The sequence below is a fragment of the Peromyscus maniculatus genome, chromosome X (assembly GCF_049852395.1).
Source record: "Peromyscus maniculatus bairdii isolate BWxNUB_F1_BW_parent chromosome X, HU_Pman_BW_mat_3.1, whole genome shotgun sequence".
NCBI classification, from domain to species: Eukaryota; Metazoa; Chordata; class Mammalia; order Rodentia; family Cricetidae; genus Peromyscus; species Peromyscus maniculatus.
Genome location: NC_134875.1, coordinates 27034720 through 27052219, shown reverse-complemented (window position 1 = coordinate 27052219; position 17500 = coordinate 27034720). Strand labels below are relative to the sequence as shown.

Below are 17500 nucleotides of genomic sequence, written 5' to 3'. Positions count from 1 at the left end.
CCAGTGTATGGCTGAGAACTTCTGATGGTCTGCTTCACTTGTGGGTCTCTGCTGCGTTTGACCCCTCCCTCCCCACTCCTAGACAATGTTCTTGAGCTGTGTGAGAACAGAGCTGATGAATGGAAGGCTTTCCCCTTTTAAATCATGGTCTCTGTATATATTTTTACCTGGAAAGGGCCTAGCTCATTCCATGGGATGTAGGAAATGATTTCATCCTTGGGGCCAGGGAAGCCATTGTCCTAGATAAAGTCGGAAAGCAGAAGAAGGTATTGATGAAGGAAATCACTTAATCACGAGCTTTTCCCTGAGTAACAATTCTTCCTGGTCCTTTAAAGATGATGGACCACTGGCCTTGGCAGTTTGGGGCCCAGGGAAGGAAGGAACTTTTTGATAGCATCATTTTGGCTCCACTTCTTCCTAGTTCTGTGACATTGATTAAGTTTGCCACTTAATCTCTCTCAAACAAACTCAGTTCCTTCATCCCTGCAATGAGACAAATAATAGTACTTATTCAGAGGGTTGTTGGAAAGATCAAATGAGATGTTGATAGGAAATATCCAGAACAGGCAAAGTGATAAGAGGGAAAGTAGCCTGATAGTTGCCTAGGGCTAGGAGATTTGTTGAGTAACCAGTTAATGGGAGTAGGGTTTCCATTCAGGGTGAGGAGAAAGTTCCTGTAGTGGGCCAGTGGTGATCGTTACACAATTCTGTGTTTATACCCAAAACAATTGCATTGTACATGTAAGTGAATTGTACAGCATAGCTCAGTAAAGCTGTTACAATTAATGAGATGGTGTATGCGTGCTTAAAATAGTACTTGGCACATAATTAAGCACTCAGTTGATGTCAGTGGCTGCTTTTGTTTTTAGTATCACAAATAGAATGCCTCCTGCCCTCATGGCGCTTATGTCTTACCATGTTGACTTAATGACAGGTAGGCATAGCCCTTCCTCTAGGAGATGACTGGTTCAGTAGGCCAATTGAGAAATGAGGGGAACAGAGAATAAAGTTACAGGAGAAGGAGAAGGCGACCAGCACTTCCAGTTTTTTTCCTTTGGAAACCAAATAATCCAGGTGTTTTGTTAGGTCCCATTTTGTTGAGAAACATGTGATGAATAACTAAGCTAAGCTGGGGCATTAATTCAAAACAGCCCACTGCTGGAGGTGGCCAGGAGGCAGACTAGGCTCCTGTTACTTGCTTGAATTATGTTTCTTTCAAAATTTTTATTACATTTATATTAATTTTCTGTGCTCATGTGCGTATATGTGTGGTACATGCATGCTACAGCATCTGTGTGGAGGTCAGTGGACAATTTCCACAGTTCTCTTTCTACTGTGTGGGCACCAAGGATCGAACTCAGATCATTGTATGCAGCAGTAAGCACCTTTACCTGATAATGCATCTTGCCTGCCAAAGAATTATGTTTCATTTGTTGCTACCTGAACTTTATTCTTGTCTTTTGAAATGTATTTCAAAACGCCATTAACCTGAACACTGATCTTGATTTCTCCATCCTCCCAACTTCTCGTGTAGTTGGAGTGCATCATATATTTTTACTTTCACTGCTGCCCTGGCAGAAGATACAAACAGAAATCTCTTCTAGATGTTCTGTTCTGTCTACCTTAGGAAGTAAAAGTTAATGATCTCTACTCAAAAGAGGCAGCTAAAAACAATATTTAGAAGTAAATATGACATGTTCAAATTTTATGTGCATTTAGCTTTATTTCCCTTGGCTTAAAATAGTTGATCTTTGGATGTACTTGAAGGTCACATTTTAAGTAATCATCCTCATCTTTCTCTTTTCTCCCTGGTTCTTTGATTCCTAATACTTTGGTTCATAGGAATAGCAGTAACTTGAGTTTCATTCAGCTTAGTCCTCTGCTGAGTAATGAGTAATGACTCCCTGTGCCTGGAGAATTGAAGGTCCTTTCCCCTCAAATATCCCATCAGTAAGATAGCTGCCATCCTGTTTGCTGGAACTAGAATTTGATAACCATACTGGAAGGTGATATAGATGTGATTATGGGAAAACGTGTTAGTCTTCATCCCAGTGACTAAGTGTCTGAGAAAATAATGAGAGAAGAATAGTTTGTTTTGGTTCACGGATTCAGAGATTTCAGTCCCTCATAGTGGGAAGAGTATAGTGGAGTAGAACAGCAGCCCATGGCAACCAAAAGAGAAGAAAGGAGGGAGGGAGGGAGAGAGAGAGAGAATGAGGATATGAATGAATGTATGTCCGTAGTACTGGGCTCCCATTTTCCCATTTTGTGTTTGGGTGTGCTCATTGTGGGTATGTATACATGCAGGTACCTGTGCAGGCCCAAGGTCAGCCTTGGGTGTGATTCCTCACTAGCTGTCCACTTTGTGTTTTGAGACAGCGTCTTTCTCTGGAACCAGGAGCTCACCAATTATACTAGACTCATTGAGGGATCCACCTACCTCTGCCTCCCTAGTGCTGGGATTAAACGCACACACTACTACACTTAACTATTTTTCTGGTGATGAAACTCAGGTCCTCGTGCTCTTGTAGCAAGTACTTGACCTTCTGAACTGCCTTCCCAGCCCATCACTTTTCCCTTTTCTATCTGGGTCCTTAGCCTATGATATGATGCCCCCTACCTTTAAGGCAGGTCTCTTCTATCCTTAGTTAATTCTCTCTGGAAAAAAAATAGATGTACCCAGAGTTATATAGCAGTTTGTCAATCCAGCCAAGTTGAGAAATCAAGATTTACCACCATATAACTTCAAGTAGGTTTTTTTTTTTTTTTTTTGAGATGGGGTTTCTCTGTATAATCCTGGCTGTCCTGAACTGGCTCTGTAGACTAGGCTGGCCTCGAACTCAGAAATCTACCTGCCTCTACCTCCTGAGTTCTGGGATTAAAGACACACCCCACCATGCCCAGCTGACTTTGAGTATATTTAACTTTTTCTGTTGTCTTAAAACTTAATTTCACATTCCCTAGCTCTACAGTCCTAGAAACGTCTATCTTATCCCATTTCTTATTTAGTGTCATGGAGGGACCTCAAAGCTTGTGGAAATCTGTGTCTTTGGGATGGAGTTCTATAGTGTGTAAGCTGATAACCCAGCAGCAGGTGAGAATGGAACTGAGCAGAAACAGTTGATGAAAAGGCAGCAAATAGGGAAGGAGATTCTTGAAAGCTGATGAGAAGAGGCCCAGCTTTGAGGGCCAGGAGTCCCAGCTCTATCTTTCTTACTGCAGGTGTAAATGAGCTACCTTGCAGGGTGGCCTGGTAAGTGGCATCCCTTGAGTTAGTGTGGATGCTAGACTGTGTGGCCCAGGAAAAGTCAATTGACCACTTGTCTTTAGAGTCTCAGTTTCTTCATCTGTTCATTGAGGTAGTTGTTATGATAAAGCAAATGGTAGCATTCCAAGTCAACTTCGCGAGTCAACTCCAGCTGGTGTTCCGCCTGGAGCACTGGCAGGGCAGTGGGGACTCCCGTGGAGATGGCTTGCGCAGCTGGAGATGGCTTGCGCAGCTGCGCGGTCCCTGGCTGACCAGGACAGGTTTATTTGTATCTACCCCGCTTACTTAAATCATAAGAAGACCATAGCGGAGGGGAGGCGGATTCCCATAAGTAAGGCTGTAGAAAACCCTACTGCTACTGAGATTCAGGACGTATGCTCAGCAGTTGGACTGAATGCATTTCTGGAGAAAAACAAAATGAACTCCAGAGAATGGAACCATGATGTTCAGTACAGAGGCAGAGTCCAGGTACAGCTCAAACAGGAAGATGGCAGCCTCTGTCTTGTACAGTTCCCATCACGGAAGTCAATGATGCTGTATGTAGCAGAAATGATACCCAAGCTAAAAACAAGAACACAAAAAACAGACGGTGCTGACCCAAGTCTTCAGCAAGGAGAGGGGTGTAAAAAAGGGAAAGGAAAGAAGAAATGATGTGGTGTGAACATGAAGCACGCAGTCCTGCTGTGAGAGACCTGGGTATCTTTGTGTCGGAGGGAGCAGCTTTCTGTGTCTGTCATTTAACTGAACTGTGAACAGTGTGTCTCCCATCTTCATCAGCAGTTAACAGTGAGATAAGTTTACATCCAAAGTCTGCATCCAGCTTTTATACTGTGAAAAGGAAAGGGTGTGTGTGTGGAAGAAAGAAGACTATTTTTAATAGATAATGACTGTCCCGTAAGTTACTTGAAATCCTGTATCTGTTTGTCCTCTATGTAAACACATATTTCAGGTAAATAAGTTGAATAAAATGTGAAATACAAATGTGAATGGTATAGCAGGCCTGGCCCTGTCCATTGTGTTCATAGGGAGATGGGAATCGCACCTCCTGGGTAATGTTCCTCTCCTTGCTGTAGTTGAATCCATTTTCTGGCATTAACTGACACATGAGAAAAGTTTTTCTTGACTATTCTCAGAATTATTTTCAATTGACAGTAACACCATTCACAGTGTAAACCATGTAGCTATCCAACTTACAGAAGAGACATTTTTGTTTAATGCTTATCTTTTAACTTGTGTATGGGTATGCACAGTATGGGGCCTGACTTTGGACCTTATAAAACAACTTTGGATGTGTGTTCAGGGGCCACGAATACAGATTCTGTAGATAACTTTAAAGTTATGTGGATGCCTGAAGGGACTAGCAAGGGCATTTGACTCAGTCCAAGAGAGCCTTTATAGCCCACTGTGTCCTATAATACCATGACACACACACTGCCAGTCCTAACTCTGGGAAGTTCATATCCATGTGTGAGCAATAGGCACATAACTTGACCTTGGAAGAGGATTCTTTTTTTTTTTTTTTTTTTTTTTTTTTTGGTTTTTCGAGACAGGGTTTCTCTGTGTAGCTTTGCGCCTTTCCTGGAGCTCACTTGGTAGCCCAGGCTGGCCTCGAACTCACAGAGATCCGCCTGGCTCTGCCTCCTGAGTGCTGGGATTAAAGACGTGCACCACCACTGCCCGGCTGGAAGAGGATTCTTAAGAAGCAAAACTGACCTCAGATCTGACTCCTTCTACCTTTTTACAGTGCCGGAAGCTGCCTGGAGACCCCCAGGAACCCACCAAGAAAAACCCCAGAGTGGCTTCAGATTCAGGAAAAGAGCACAATGGAGTCAGGGGAAAGCACAAGCACCGGAAGCCAGCAAAGCCAGAGTCCCAGCCTCCAGGAAAACGAGCTGATGGCCATGAGGAAGGTAGGCCCCAAAGGCTATGCACGACCTTGTAGCCTGAGCGCCAGAGGGATCCAGTTGAATTTTGGTGGGGAGAGAGTAGCTGAGAGATTGAGTAGAAAAATGGATCCTTCCATGCTGTGGAATAGAGCTAGAATTGGAACCTCTGAAGTCAACAGCCAGGGAGGATGGATGCATTCTGACCTAATGTGTTAGAGTACCACACATTCTGAAGTCTTAACATTGAATAAGGTGGCTTGCTAACAGATAGATGGCAGTCCTACAATAGAGTCATTAACCCATTTCCACGAGATAGGATTAAGGCTCAAAGAAGAAGCAGCTGTAAGAATACTTAGACAGCCGGGGCAGTGGTGGCGCATGCCTTTAATCCCAGTGCTGGGGAGGCAGAGGCAGGCAGAGGCAAGCGGATCTCTGTGAGTTCGAGGCCAGCCTGGTCTACAGAGTGAGATCCAGGACAGACACCAAAACTACACAGAGAAACCCTGTCTTGAAAAAAGAAAAGAAAAAAAAGAAAGAAAGAAAGAATACTTAGACAAAACCAGCAGAATTGGGATTCATTACACTGTTTTCTCTACCTTTTTTATATTGGAAAATTCCCATTGTAAAAAGATCAAAACCAATAGCTGACTAGCAGCTAGTTTGCTAGAAAGATTTACAGATGTCTCAAACCCTTTTTATCAGTTAAGAATGTTTGGAGCCAGGCGGTGGTGGCGCACGCCTTTAATCCCAGCACTCGGGAGGCAGAGACAGGCGGATATCTTTGAGTTCGAGGCCAGCCTGGGCTACAGAGTGAGTTCCAGGAAAGGCGCAAAGCTACACAGAGAAACCCTGTCTTGAAAAAACAACAACAACAAAAAAGAATGTTTGGGTTGGGTATGGGGTATATTTGACCTGTATACTCTGTTGTAGGTGACCCAGGCATTCCTGGCTACAGTAGTCCATGTTCATGATCTTGCTCATTGGACATGACCTAACTCTTCTACTTTGCTCTTGTATACCTGTTTCCATTTGTCCACCTCCTCCTGCCTTACCTTTCTAAGGTCCATTGAGGTTGCACTTGTATGGAATAGGCTACAGCTCAGTTAGAATCTAACAAACATACAACAATCTTTGAGTTATGTGGGCAGATATTCTACTTTGGGGCATGCTGTTGAATTGATTGGGTGCATTGCCTTTATTGATGCCAGTAAAAATGGCCCATCCCCAGCTTTCAAAACCACCATTCCCAAAGAGATGGGTAGTGGTGGTAGCATAAGGAGAGTCGGCTGGGGTAAACCAGGGTAGCTGCAGGGTCAGCGCAAACCTTTTGGCTTTCTCATTGGAACATCGCATGTGGGCTTTCTGGTTTATAGATTTCTAATTGTGATATTCCTGCCTTCTGCCCCCAAACCACACATCACTCCAGGTTCCTTGGAAAAGAAAGCGAAGAGCAGTTTCCGTGACTTCATCCCTGTGGTTCTGAGCACTCGGACACGCAGTCAGTCTGGTGAGTAAGACCAAGAGTAAAAGCTTGCCTTGGCTTCTTTGAAAAGGTAGACAATGGGCTTGATTTTGCCATTGGTGCAAGTAGACAGTTGGCATTTTGCTTCCCTGTGCTAAAATGAAAGTCTCCTTGCAGGGACAAGAGAGTCCTGGGTAGGGGCAGAGGGATCACCTACACTTTTAAGTGGTTTGCTTAGCTATGTTAGATTAGGGATTTGACATTAACTCCTGCTTAGAGCCAGTGATGGAAAGAGCAAAGGCCCCTGCCACTCAGGAAATGTTGATAATCCCTGTCACATAGGGTGATGGGATTAAAGCCTAAAGGTTGAATGTCTTCACTTGAGATGGGCCCCCATGATCATGAGATGCATCTGCAGCTCCTTTGCTGATATGGCAGAGAAGCTATGAGATCTTCCCTACAGAGGAATAGGAGGAAGTGGCTCCTACCCCAACTAAGAGGAGAAAGGTGCCATTGAGTGCTCTGGGCAGGCACAATCACCTTTGGTCCACTGACCTTGTCTAGGGTCTAAAGAAGATGATCGTTTCCAGCTTGTGTTCTTTTCTGCTGGCTCTCTGTTGGTACACAGGACAGAGATGGTTGCCTGCACTCACTCAGATTTCCATGCAAATTGGAAGAATGGAGAAGCATGGCCCAATGAAAAGTCAATGATCTTACGTCCTGTTAAGTGCCACCTCAGCACATGGCGAGCTCTGTGGTAATTGGGGCTTATAATGATGGCCTGGAGGCCTCACAAAGTCCTGAAGTGTCCTCTGAATCATCAAAGAGCGATTACATTATGGCCAGTCCCATTTTTGTGTTAAACACATTGTGCTGTATTTGATTCTTTGGAAATTGGTGATTTCTGTGTGATCTCTATGGTGATTCTGTATTAACTATAATATCAGATTAACTAGAACACTCTGTTCCCTGCCTGGTCCATATAATGCAAAGTTTAGTGGGTTAGTTGCTGTCTTTAAGCAGTCTGACCAACTTGAAGCTTTGGTCAAGGGCTGCTTTTTCCTTCCAACCATTTCTTTCTTTTGCTGACCTCACTGGGGGTCTAGGGATTGTTGAGTTAACATGGTAGTGTTGCTTCTAAGAAAGCTGTTAGATCTCCTGTAGTGTAAAACCAGGCCAATTTAGAATTGTGCTTTTATTGTTAGCAGCGTTAAGGGTAAGTGAGGAGAGAGAAAATAGCCTCTTGGCAAGGTGGCCCAGGAGTGTAGGAAAGATGCTGTTTGTCCTGGGGCGATCAGGAGTAGAGAAGGTATGCTTTCCCAGCAGCAAGGAACAGCTGCAGTGGATGGGCAGATGGACGCGAAAGAAAACTCCACCCTTGACCTTCTGGCTACTCTGTAGGAGGTGGGATCAGTTTAATGGAAGTGGCCTGCTGTGTTCTACTGGGACATGCCTGAGTCAAGCTATGTCATAGGAAAGGGACTCCTTGCTTCTATGTTAGAGACACTCTTTTGTGATGATTCTGCTTGGCCAGGGTAGCTCTGTTGGCCATACTGGTGGAACCACAGAGTTATGGGGCCTAAGTTGTAATACCAGACTTCCTACCTCCTTGCCTTCAGCTCAGATGTCTTTACTGAACAGCAGAGAACTGTGGCTCTCTTCTGCCCTTTATGCTGTGTTTAGCTCCTGGTAAACACTGAGCAAGAGTTTGTGAAATGAATTCAAGTAACACTGTGCCATGGATGAGTAAGGGATGATTTTTAGTACTTCATAATTGTGTGGTATTTCGGACTCTATAAAGTAAGTACTTAAGACTGAAAGACTTCAGTCCTGGAGGTAAATGTACCAGTAATAAGTGACAGAGCATGAACTTGAACTCGGTTCTATGAATTCCTCCCCCAGGACAGTTGTGTCGATACCATATTTAATCCCCTGAAGAAGCACCTGAAAGTCTTCTGTATTTCTCATCCATAGGAAGCATCTGCAGCTCTTTTGCTGGTATGGCAGACAGTGACATGGGAAGCCAGGAGGTCTTCCCTACAGAGGAAGAGGAGGACGTGGCTCCCACCCCCACTAAGAGGAGAAAGGTGAGAAAGACCCAAAGGGACACCCAGTACCGCAGCCATCATGCCCAGGACAAGACCCTGCTGAGCCAAGGTCGCAGACATCTGTGGCGAGCCCGAGAGATGCCCTGGAGGACAGAGGCTGCCCGGCAAATGTGGGACACCAATGAAGAGGAGGAGGAAGAAGAAGAGGAGGAGGAGGAGGGCCTGGTGAAGAGAAAGAAACGGAGACGACAGAAGAGCCGAAAATACCAGACTGGGGAGTACTTGACAGAACAAGAAGAAGAGCAGCGGCGGAAAGGGAGAGCAGGTAAGGTTGGCCATGGGGCTGCTAGTCCTGTTTCGACGTCAGCTGGGAATCTTAGGCCCAGTGGCGTTCATACCCCTCTTCACCAGTTGATGGACTTAGGACTGACAGGAACTTGGTACTACGGTCTTCACCTGTCACAGGAGCTCACTCAGATCCACCTTGAGTATGTGGCTTTGAATCTGGAAGGAAGGATTTCAGACTAGCCTACAGGTAAGCTGAGGACATAGAGACCCTTGCCTTCTGGTTTCTTATAGACATCTGAACCTGTGGTCCATGCCATGGTGACATTCTTGGCATGGGCCTTTGTCATACTAGGGAGTTCTGGTTAGCTTGACAGAGTCAAGTCTTGGAGGTTCTCCCTTTTGGAATCTTTGGTTTAAAAAGAAAGAGGAACCAGGTGTGGTGCCTGTCATCCAGGTGCTCTGGAGGTTGAGGTAAGAGGACAATGAGTTTGAAGCCACCCCGGGCTGCTGCATAGTGAGATCCCGTCTCAAAACAAATAAGGAGGGCATTGGCTGCCATAAACTAAAGTGAAATGTAGTTCTCTAAAGGCAACAGAAAACCTTGAAATAGGTAAAACCTGATTTCTTAGGAAAAGCCATAAGGAGTTTTTTATAGAGTCATAGTAAAGTTTTGAGGTGACATAGGTATTTGTTGGTCCTAAGCTGTGAAAGCAGGCAGTTCAGAAAGAAAGCCTTCTGTGGCCATGTCAAATGCTTTAAATATGATCATAGAGGGATAGACAAGAGGTTCACACCAGTATCCTTCAGTAAGTACAATTCAGGCCTGTTCCCATAGTGGGTTTCTAATTGAACAAAAAGCCCATCTCCATAGGAACATGTTTGTCTTTCCTTATTCTCTGACCGCCCTCTTGAAGCAACAGTCAATTGTCTCTTATAGTATATTCACTCTGAGCTGCTGATAAATATGTATAGTCCCCTTATTAGCTAAACCAAAGCAGCTCACATTGAGTAGGCAGTAGATCCTGGGTATACTATAATGCAAAGAAGGCTTAACCTCATTTCTGACTCATTTAAGTGGAGATATATATGATACCTATCCCTACACTTGAGGGTAATTGAGCTCATTTTCATTGACTATCTGAACAAGTGGGGCAATTTGTCCCTTCTTTTGCCAGGACCATAATGGATTGGTCATGAATGAGTTGTCAAACCATTGGCCTCTGCCTCTTGTTAGGAAGCTTTTGTCCCAGTCCTCTCTAATGAAGGCTCCTTTCCTAGCTTGGAAGCTTGGAAGCTTCTCATAGAACTACCAGCTCTTTCTTTTTATTTATTTATTTATTCTTTCTTTCTTTCTTTTTTTTTTGTGTGTGGGGTCTCTATTATGTAACCCTGGCTGTCCTGAAAATCACTATGTAGACCAGGCTACCCTCAAACTCACAGAGATCTGCTTGCTTCTGCCTCCCAAGTGCTAGGATTAACAGCATGTGCCACCAGCTTGAGTTATCAGGTCTTTCAATCTGAAGGACCTCTTTGGAGTTTCCTGGTCCCATTTGCTACACAGTACACACAGAGAGAGAAAAGTTGCCACAGCATTGTCATAGGGACTTATCTAGCCTTTGCTAGGACATTTACAGTAAGTATGGAGAACACCAGTGATGAAGGTATCTTGTTTAGAGGCAGCCCAGACTGTTGAAAAGTAGATCATTCTCCTTCTAAGGTATGCCTGGGAGCTTTGCATTGAAGCCACTGGTGTTGGCGTATCTCTTCATGCAGAAATTTCTTTTTTAAATATATTTTTCTTAGTTTTTTTGGAGATTTTCGTTTGTTTATGAGTGCTTTCCTTGTATGCACGTCTGTGTACCACATTCGTGCAGTACCTGAGGAGACCAGACTAGGACATTGGATCCTCTGTAACTGGAATTATAGATAGTTGTGAACTCACGTGGATGCTAGGAATCAAACCTGTGTCCTCTGGAAGAGCATCTAGTGCTCTTAACCACTGAACCATCTCTCCAACCCATGTGGTAATTTCATAACAAACATTTCTCTCCTCAGAAAGCTCTAGTCTCCCTTACCTACTTACTATCTGGCTTTCAGGTCAGTGTCAGAGAAGTTGGAAATGGACAAACTAGGCAGATCACCCTACTTCTATCTAACTCTTATAACCTCTCCTTTCATCCTGTGCTTGGCTGTCTGCCTTTTTATTCTGTGAAAGAGGTAGAAAGACCCATTTCCATGCACCTGCCTGTCACCTTCACTCTGTGCCTTTGTGGGCTAGCATAAAGCTCTGGTTCTGCAATTGAATATACTCCAGAGCTTGCCCTACCGTTGGTACATGAAATAGATGGCTATTTATTTTCCTCTTTATTGAACTCTGTAATGTGGTTTCCCCATGCTTCCTGCAGTTTTCACAAGGTAAAGTTCTGTTCCTTCCTCTTGCTTTAACCCATACTTGTTGGGTCAGAAGCCCTGGGTTAAGGCTGGGCATGATGGTGTATATCTTTATTTGCAGCACCCAAGAAGCAGAGGTAGGTGAATCTTCATGAGTTCTAGACTAACCTGGTCTACATAGTGAATTTCAGGCTATCCAGGACTATATACGGAGACCCTGTCTTAAGAACAACAAGAGGCCTGGTGGTTATGGCACACAGCTTTAACCCCAGCACTCTGGAGGCAGGGACTCTGAGTTCGAGGCCAGCCTGGTCTATAGAGCGAGACCCAGGACAGCCAGGGCTACACAGAGAAACCCTGTCTTGAAAAACCCCCCAAAAAACAAAAAAACAAAAAGATAGCTTCTGGGAAAGTGAAAATCCATTTTCTTCATTGGACAGACACTGGGTATATCATCCACACTCCAGGGCAGGCAATACAACATGGATTCCATGATTTCTTTGTGGGCTTTGTTTTGGTTTGGTATTTTTTGGCTTGCTGGTTTTTTTTATTGGTTTTGATTTTTTTATTTTTTTAGAGAGAGAGAAAGAACATGAAGTTGGATAGATAGGGGGTGGGGAGGATCTGGGAAGAGTTGCGAGAGAGGGAAAACATGTTCAAAATATATTGTCTGAAAAAAGGTTTGGGTTTTTTTTTTTTTTTTTTTTTTTTTTTTTTTTTTTTGGTTTTTCGAGACAGGGTTTCTCTGTGTAGCTTTGTGCCTTTCCTGGATCTTGCTCTGTAGACCAGGCTGGCCTCAAACTCACAAAGATCTACCTGGCTCTGCCTCCCGAATGCTGGGATTAAAGGTGTGTGCCACCACTGCCTGACTGAAAAAAGTTTTTAATTAAAAAAAATCAAGAAAAAAACCCTGAGTTAGTGTTCTTGCTGGAGGGGTCATTCGAGACCATGTAGCATGACATTTCTTGGACACGTTGTGAGGATCACTAATACACTAAGTGGAATAAAGCTAGGACTTCTTTTTTATATGCATAAGCTATAGTCAATTCCATTCCTTTCTGTTATTGTTGTTGTTATTGTTGTCTTTGAGACAGGGTCTCTCTACACAGCCCTGGCTGTCCTGGAACTCACTACATAGACCAGGCTGGCCTTGAACTCACAGACCTCTGTCTGCCTCTGCCTCCTGAGCACTGGAATCAAAGGTGTGCTCCACCACACCCACCCAATTTTCTAGGCTTGAATGAGGACTCCTACATATGCATCTGCCCTTGGCAATTTCACATATGAGAGTCCATGTCAAGTTTGGGGTGGGGGTGAGTTGAGAACTCTGTTATTTCGATCCCTTCATTTCACAGGTGGTAGGAACCTGAGGTTACAGTTAGTTCATAGCCTTATTGATCTGTTGTGTGCTAGGCTCAGTGTTCGATCTTGCACTGAAGTCATATAATATTAATGCCTTAATCTTTATAACACTTTATAGAAGAAAATTTTGCTTGTATCACCTCAATTAATTCTGCTACCATTTCTGGGACTTGAATTATATTCTCCCCATTTATAGATAAGGAAATTGAGGTTCAAAGAGATTATGGATTGCTTCTATTCCATTGCATAGTTAATGGTAAGCCGGGGATGAGAATATAGTAGTTTTTAGTTGGTTAGGATGCTTGCCTACAATGCACAAAGGCTTGGGTTTAATTCCCAGTACTACATAAACTGGCTGGGGTGGAATATGCCTGTAATTCCAGCACTTAGGAGGTGGAGGCAAGAGAATCAGAAAGTCAGAGCCATTGGCACGTGTTGAGTTCAAGGCTGACTTGTTACATAGTGCAGCAACAAACAAGAGAGACCCTGCCTCAATACAAGGTGGAAGGAGAGAACTGATATCTGATGTTGGCCTCTGACTTTCATATGCTCACTGTAGCACACTTGTGCCCACGCTCATACAACTGCATACATACACACCCACACATATAAGCCATGCAACTCTATTGTTAATACAAGTGAATACAACTGAATGGTTTATGTCACCTATACAAGAGGTTTAGGGCAGACCATATGGTGTGAGGCTCAAGCTAGTGGAGTTTGTAGCAGAGCTTTTTGAAATTACAATTCTAAGACACATGGTGCCATGTACCAGTGATACCAATGACTTGATTTCCAATCAAGGAAGGCAGTAACTTTCTGCCATTACACATAGGTCAAGTAGGCTCATAATACCTTCTGGATTGGGGAATTTCTGTTGCATTGATCTTGGTGTCTTCAGACAGTAACAAACAGGACAGTTAGGTGGGGAGAACTGAGATCATGAAGTCAGCCTTCTACTTTGATCTTACATTCCACTGTACTCGATACTTTAGCAAAACTGCTAAATTGGTTTTCGTTTTGGAGAAAGAAAGAGGATGGAGAAAAGGCTGAAAAGAAATTCTGGTTGGCTCTGGGCTATGGGGAGGTCCTTTTTAAATGACCCACATTTGGGGGGCCAGCCAGATGGGCTGCCCTCTGCTGGCAGGGCTAAAAACTGCCTCCTGTAGATAGAAGAGGGATTTGTATGGTGAAGCAATAAAGGATGGTGTTCCATTTCTCTTACAGTCATTCTTTCCTGTTTCTTGTTCAGATTCAAAGGCCCGTAAGCAGAAGACTTCCTCCCAAAATTCAGAGCACTGCCTCAGGAACAGGAACCTTCTCCTGACCAGCAAAGCCCAGGGGATCTCCGACTCACCAAACGGTTTCCTCCCAAATAACCTGGAGGAGCCAGCCTGCCTTGAAAATTCAGAAAAGCCATCAGGAAAACGAAAGTGCAAGACCAAGCACATGGCAAACGTCTCGGAAGAGGCAAGGGTGTGTGGCCACCAAAGAGATGAACGTGGCGGGTATGGGCTAGAGAGGCAGACTTTTGACCAGGTCCCTCTGGCAGTAATTTCCTCGGGAGGGTGAAGGAAGCAAGTAGATAGGGGAGGTCAACTAATGTGTATGCAAGTATTTGAAACTAGTTCCAGAAGGGTTGGGACAGATTTAAAGAGTAGAAACTAAAGTTATAGTTAGCCCTACGGTTTGGCCCCTGATTTCTTTTCCCCAGCAATCTTTGTATCTCCTTTGAGTTAAGATACAGTTAAAGGATGTGGCGGTGCACTCGCCTGAGTAGGTTGTTAACATCTAATCAAGAAGCTTTTGTCTGAGCTTAACTCACTAGACACCAGTCACGGAGCTCCCTGAGACAATCAAGGTAGAAGCCAACTTGTAGAAGCCAGGATTTGCTTCTCTAGACCGAGGTTTCTTGAGGGTCTAGGTTAGCTGCTTTTTCCAACCTGTCCCCTGTTCCTTTGCCTCTGGAGGAAGCCTAGGTTGGGTACTCACCAGTTAGTCAGGCAAGCATTCTTTGGCTCTTTTTCAAAATCACCAGTTCATTTGGTTCTGATGTTCATAACAGTTGGTGTTGGTATCAGATTCTTCCAGGTACCACTAAAGAAAAATAAGACAGTCCTCATGCTGGGTGAGTTTTACATTTGAAGGAAGTGAAGGTCCAGTGTGTACCTATGATAGGTATCTGTCATTGACAACCCTAAATCAAAAGGCCACGTTGGGCTGGTTTGGTTAGTTATGATTCTTACCCTTCTGTCTAGCTTTCAAGTAGGAATTCCCAAATGGTACTAGCAAAGAAAGGATGGATGCTTGTCTCCCCCCACCCCTTCCTCCGTCCTCCCTCATGAATCCTTGTTGCAGCTTAGACAAGGCACTCAAGTCTATTTTGCTCATCTTTTAAAATGGAGCTGATGCTCCTTGCCCTTTCTGTCTCACAAGGGTGCTTGCGGGGAACAAAGGAGGCAGTGTCTGTGACAGGCTTTGATAACCGTAAAGTGTTCTCTGAGGGTTGGTGTGCATCCTTGCAGTTCAGGCAGAGACAGGAATGAGAGAAGCGGAGGTACAGCGTGACAGACTGGCCTGGCGTGCCAGGATAGCCGTTCCCTGCAGCCCTTAGATTATGAGAAAGATAGGGCCCACCGAGGAGTACAGAACCCTGCTTTGAACTCAGTGCCTCTTAGTTCCTGCTGTCACTCTTCTTATTGAATGTGTGTGTTTGTCTTGTGTGTAGACACATTCATGTGTATAAATGCAGGTTCGTGCCACAGCAGAAGTGTGGGGGTCAGAGGACAACCTTGACTGTAGATCTTGACCCTCCACCTTGTTTGAGACACTCTCTTTGTTGTTTTCCTGCTACCTACGCTGGACGAGCTGGCGTGAAATTTTCTGTGGATTCTTCTGTATCCACCTCCCATCTTCCCACAGAGTGCTGGCTTTATAGGTGCTTGTGCTACAACTCCAGCTTTTGTCTGGGTTCTGGGGATTCAAACTCAGGTCCTCAGGCTTGTGTGGCAATTGCTTTTACCCACCGAGCCATGGCCCCAGCCCTCCTGTTCTCACTCTTAATTCCTGAGTGCGTCTTGGAGGTAGGCACTTGTATTCCAGTCATTTAGAGGACTTGTGTGAAGCAACGCAGTGGTCCTGCTTGCCAGAATCAGGACATGAAAGAAATTTGTCTGCTTTGGGAGGAGCCCTGGTTGTCAGTGTGCCTTGCAGTCTCTGACTGGGTGCTTTCTGCCTATTTCTGGGACATCCCTGGGAAGTGGGTGAGTAGGCAGAAAACACTGCCACCTTGAAGTAGTTCTGAGAGAGGTAGAGGTCCCAGGGTCCTGCCCCTCCTCACCATCTTTCCAGGACACTCAGATGGCCCCAGCCCACACAGAGGTAGCCCGCTGCTGGACCCTCACAGTCTTATGCTTCAGTCTGGTTGTTCTGTCTGGCGATGAATCTGCTAAAACGTTCTCCTGGAGAAGGTTTTGTCTCTCCCCAGGGCCTCCCTTCCTCCCTCTCGCCTTTCTTTCTCTCCCAGTCATCACCACCTGCTCCAGTTGCCCCCATGGCACTGGGCTTTGTAGTAGGAAGCAATGCAGGGGGGGAGGATTGGGGGGCGCTCCTGCGACACTAAAGCAGGGCATTGGCCAAGGGCTTCTTCCCACAGGGGCCCGGAGCCAGGGGGAAGAGGAGAGGGGGAGGGGTCCCCCTACTTGTTCTCACTCCTCCCCCTCCCAGGCAGCCTTCTTGCCTGCTCTAGTAGCCTGGTCTCCAGAAAGAAATGTGCCCTTTGGAGCCTGGCTTAGCTTAGCAAAAGCCTGGGTACATCACCCTGTGTCTTCAGTCCTGCCATTGTATTCTCCGTCTTCCTGGTGATAAAACAGTGCCATATCCTCATGGTTGATGCTTTCTTGCTAGGGCTTGTACTTCCACCCTTGTGCTGTAGAAACTGATCATGACCGCTTGTGATCTTCAGATTTACCAGAGGGCACTGATTCCCTGGACCTGCATAGTTTATCTGCTAGTGTTCCTTTCTTGACTTTATGTAACTTTCTAGGTAACTTTTCTGACTCCCCAGGGCTTTTTACATGGATAACTTGAATCAAGTCAACACATAATTGTGATTGATAATGTACCCAGCTCTGACTTCAGTACTGGAAGCAACAAAAGAGAAGGTGACAGTATGAACTGTGTCCCTGAGGAGCTAAAGAACTAGTCGGAGAGCTAGGTGTAGGGGGTAAAGAAAGATTGCTTGATCCCTGAGTTGGACGTCAGCTTAAACAATGTAGTGAGTGAGACACAGTCCTAAAGGACATTTAAAAAGAAAAAAGAAAAACAACCTTACTAGGGGGTGCAGACATCCCCTAAAAAACAGTAAGAAAATAAGGAAGTGAGGTGTCAGAATAGATGATTCTAAGTAGGCTCTGGATATGAAAACGTGATGCTCCGAGGGCTTTGAGTAAATATACGACGTGTTAGCCCCTTTGTGGCATAAAAGATCACTCTAAAACCTAGTGGCTTTACACAACAATAAGCATGTGTTGTCTCAGAGTTAGGCCGTGGTATGATGAAAGACAGGGAAAGCCTGTGAGGTTGGATAGGGGCAGGTTTATGCAATAAGAGTGAAGGCATTGAACAGTATGACGAGTCAGACTGCTGTCTCTTATGTTTCTTTGTTCTTATTACTTACAGACACGGCTTATCCAAACCCTCAATGACAAGTAGAGGAGGCATGCCAAGTGCTTTAGAGAAGCTGGGCTGTCTCTACCCAATTTTCAGTCCTCCTGCCATGCTGTGGCTTATGGGG

General features: G+C 44.8%; 2 protein-coding genes across 14 annotated transcripts in view; both read left to right on the top strand.

Annotated features, from left to right (window-relative positions):
* LOC102905562 (signal recognition particle 19 kDa protein) lies at window positions 1-4754 on the top strand. Its single transcript, XM_076562351.1, has one exon. The coding sequence runs from the start codon at window positions 3488-3490 to the stop codon at window positions 3917-3919; it is 432 nt and encodes a 143-aa protein (XP_076418466.1). The 5' UTR covers window positions 1-3487; the 3' UTR covers window positions 3920-4754.
* Window positions 1-17500, top strand: part of Bcorl1 (BCL6 corepressor like 1) — a 69143-nt gene that overhangs the window by 31703 nt on the left and 19940 nt on the right. For 12 of the 13 annotated variants that reach the window (XM_042269607.2, XM_015989945.3, XM_042269605.2 and 9 more), the window contains 4 exons: window positions 5013-5178; window positions 6581-6661; window positions 8591-8989; window positions 13958-14181. In XM_042269607.2, the coding sequence (XP_042125541.1) occupies window positions 5013-5178; window positions 6581-6661; window positions 8591-8989; window positions 13958-14181 (870 nt within the window). The remainder of the gene's footprint in view (window positions 1-5012; window positions 5179-6580; window positions 6662-8590; window positions 8990-13957; window positions 14182-17500) is intronic. The other variant, XM_076562349.1, reaches the window with a different exon arrangement.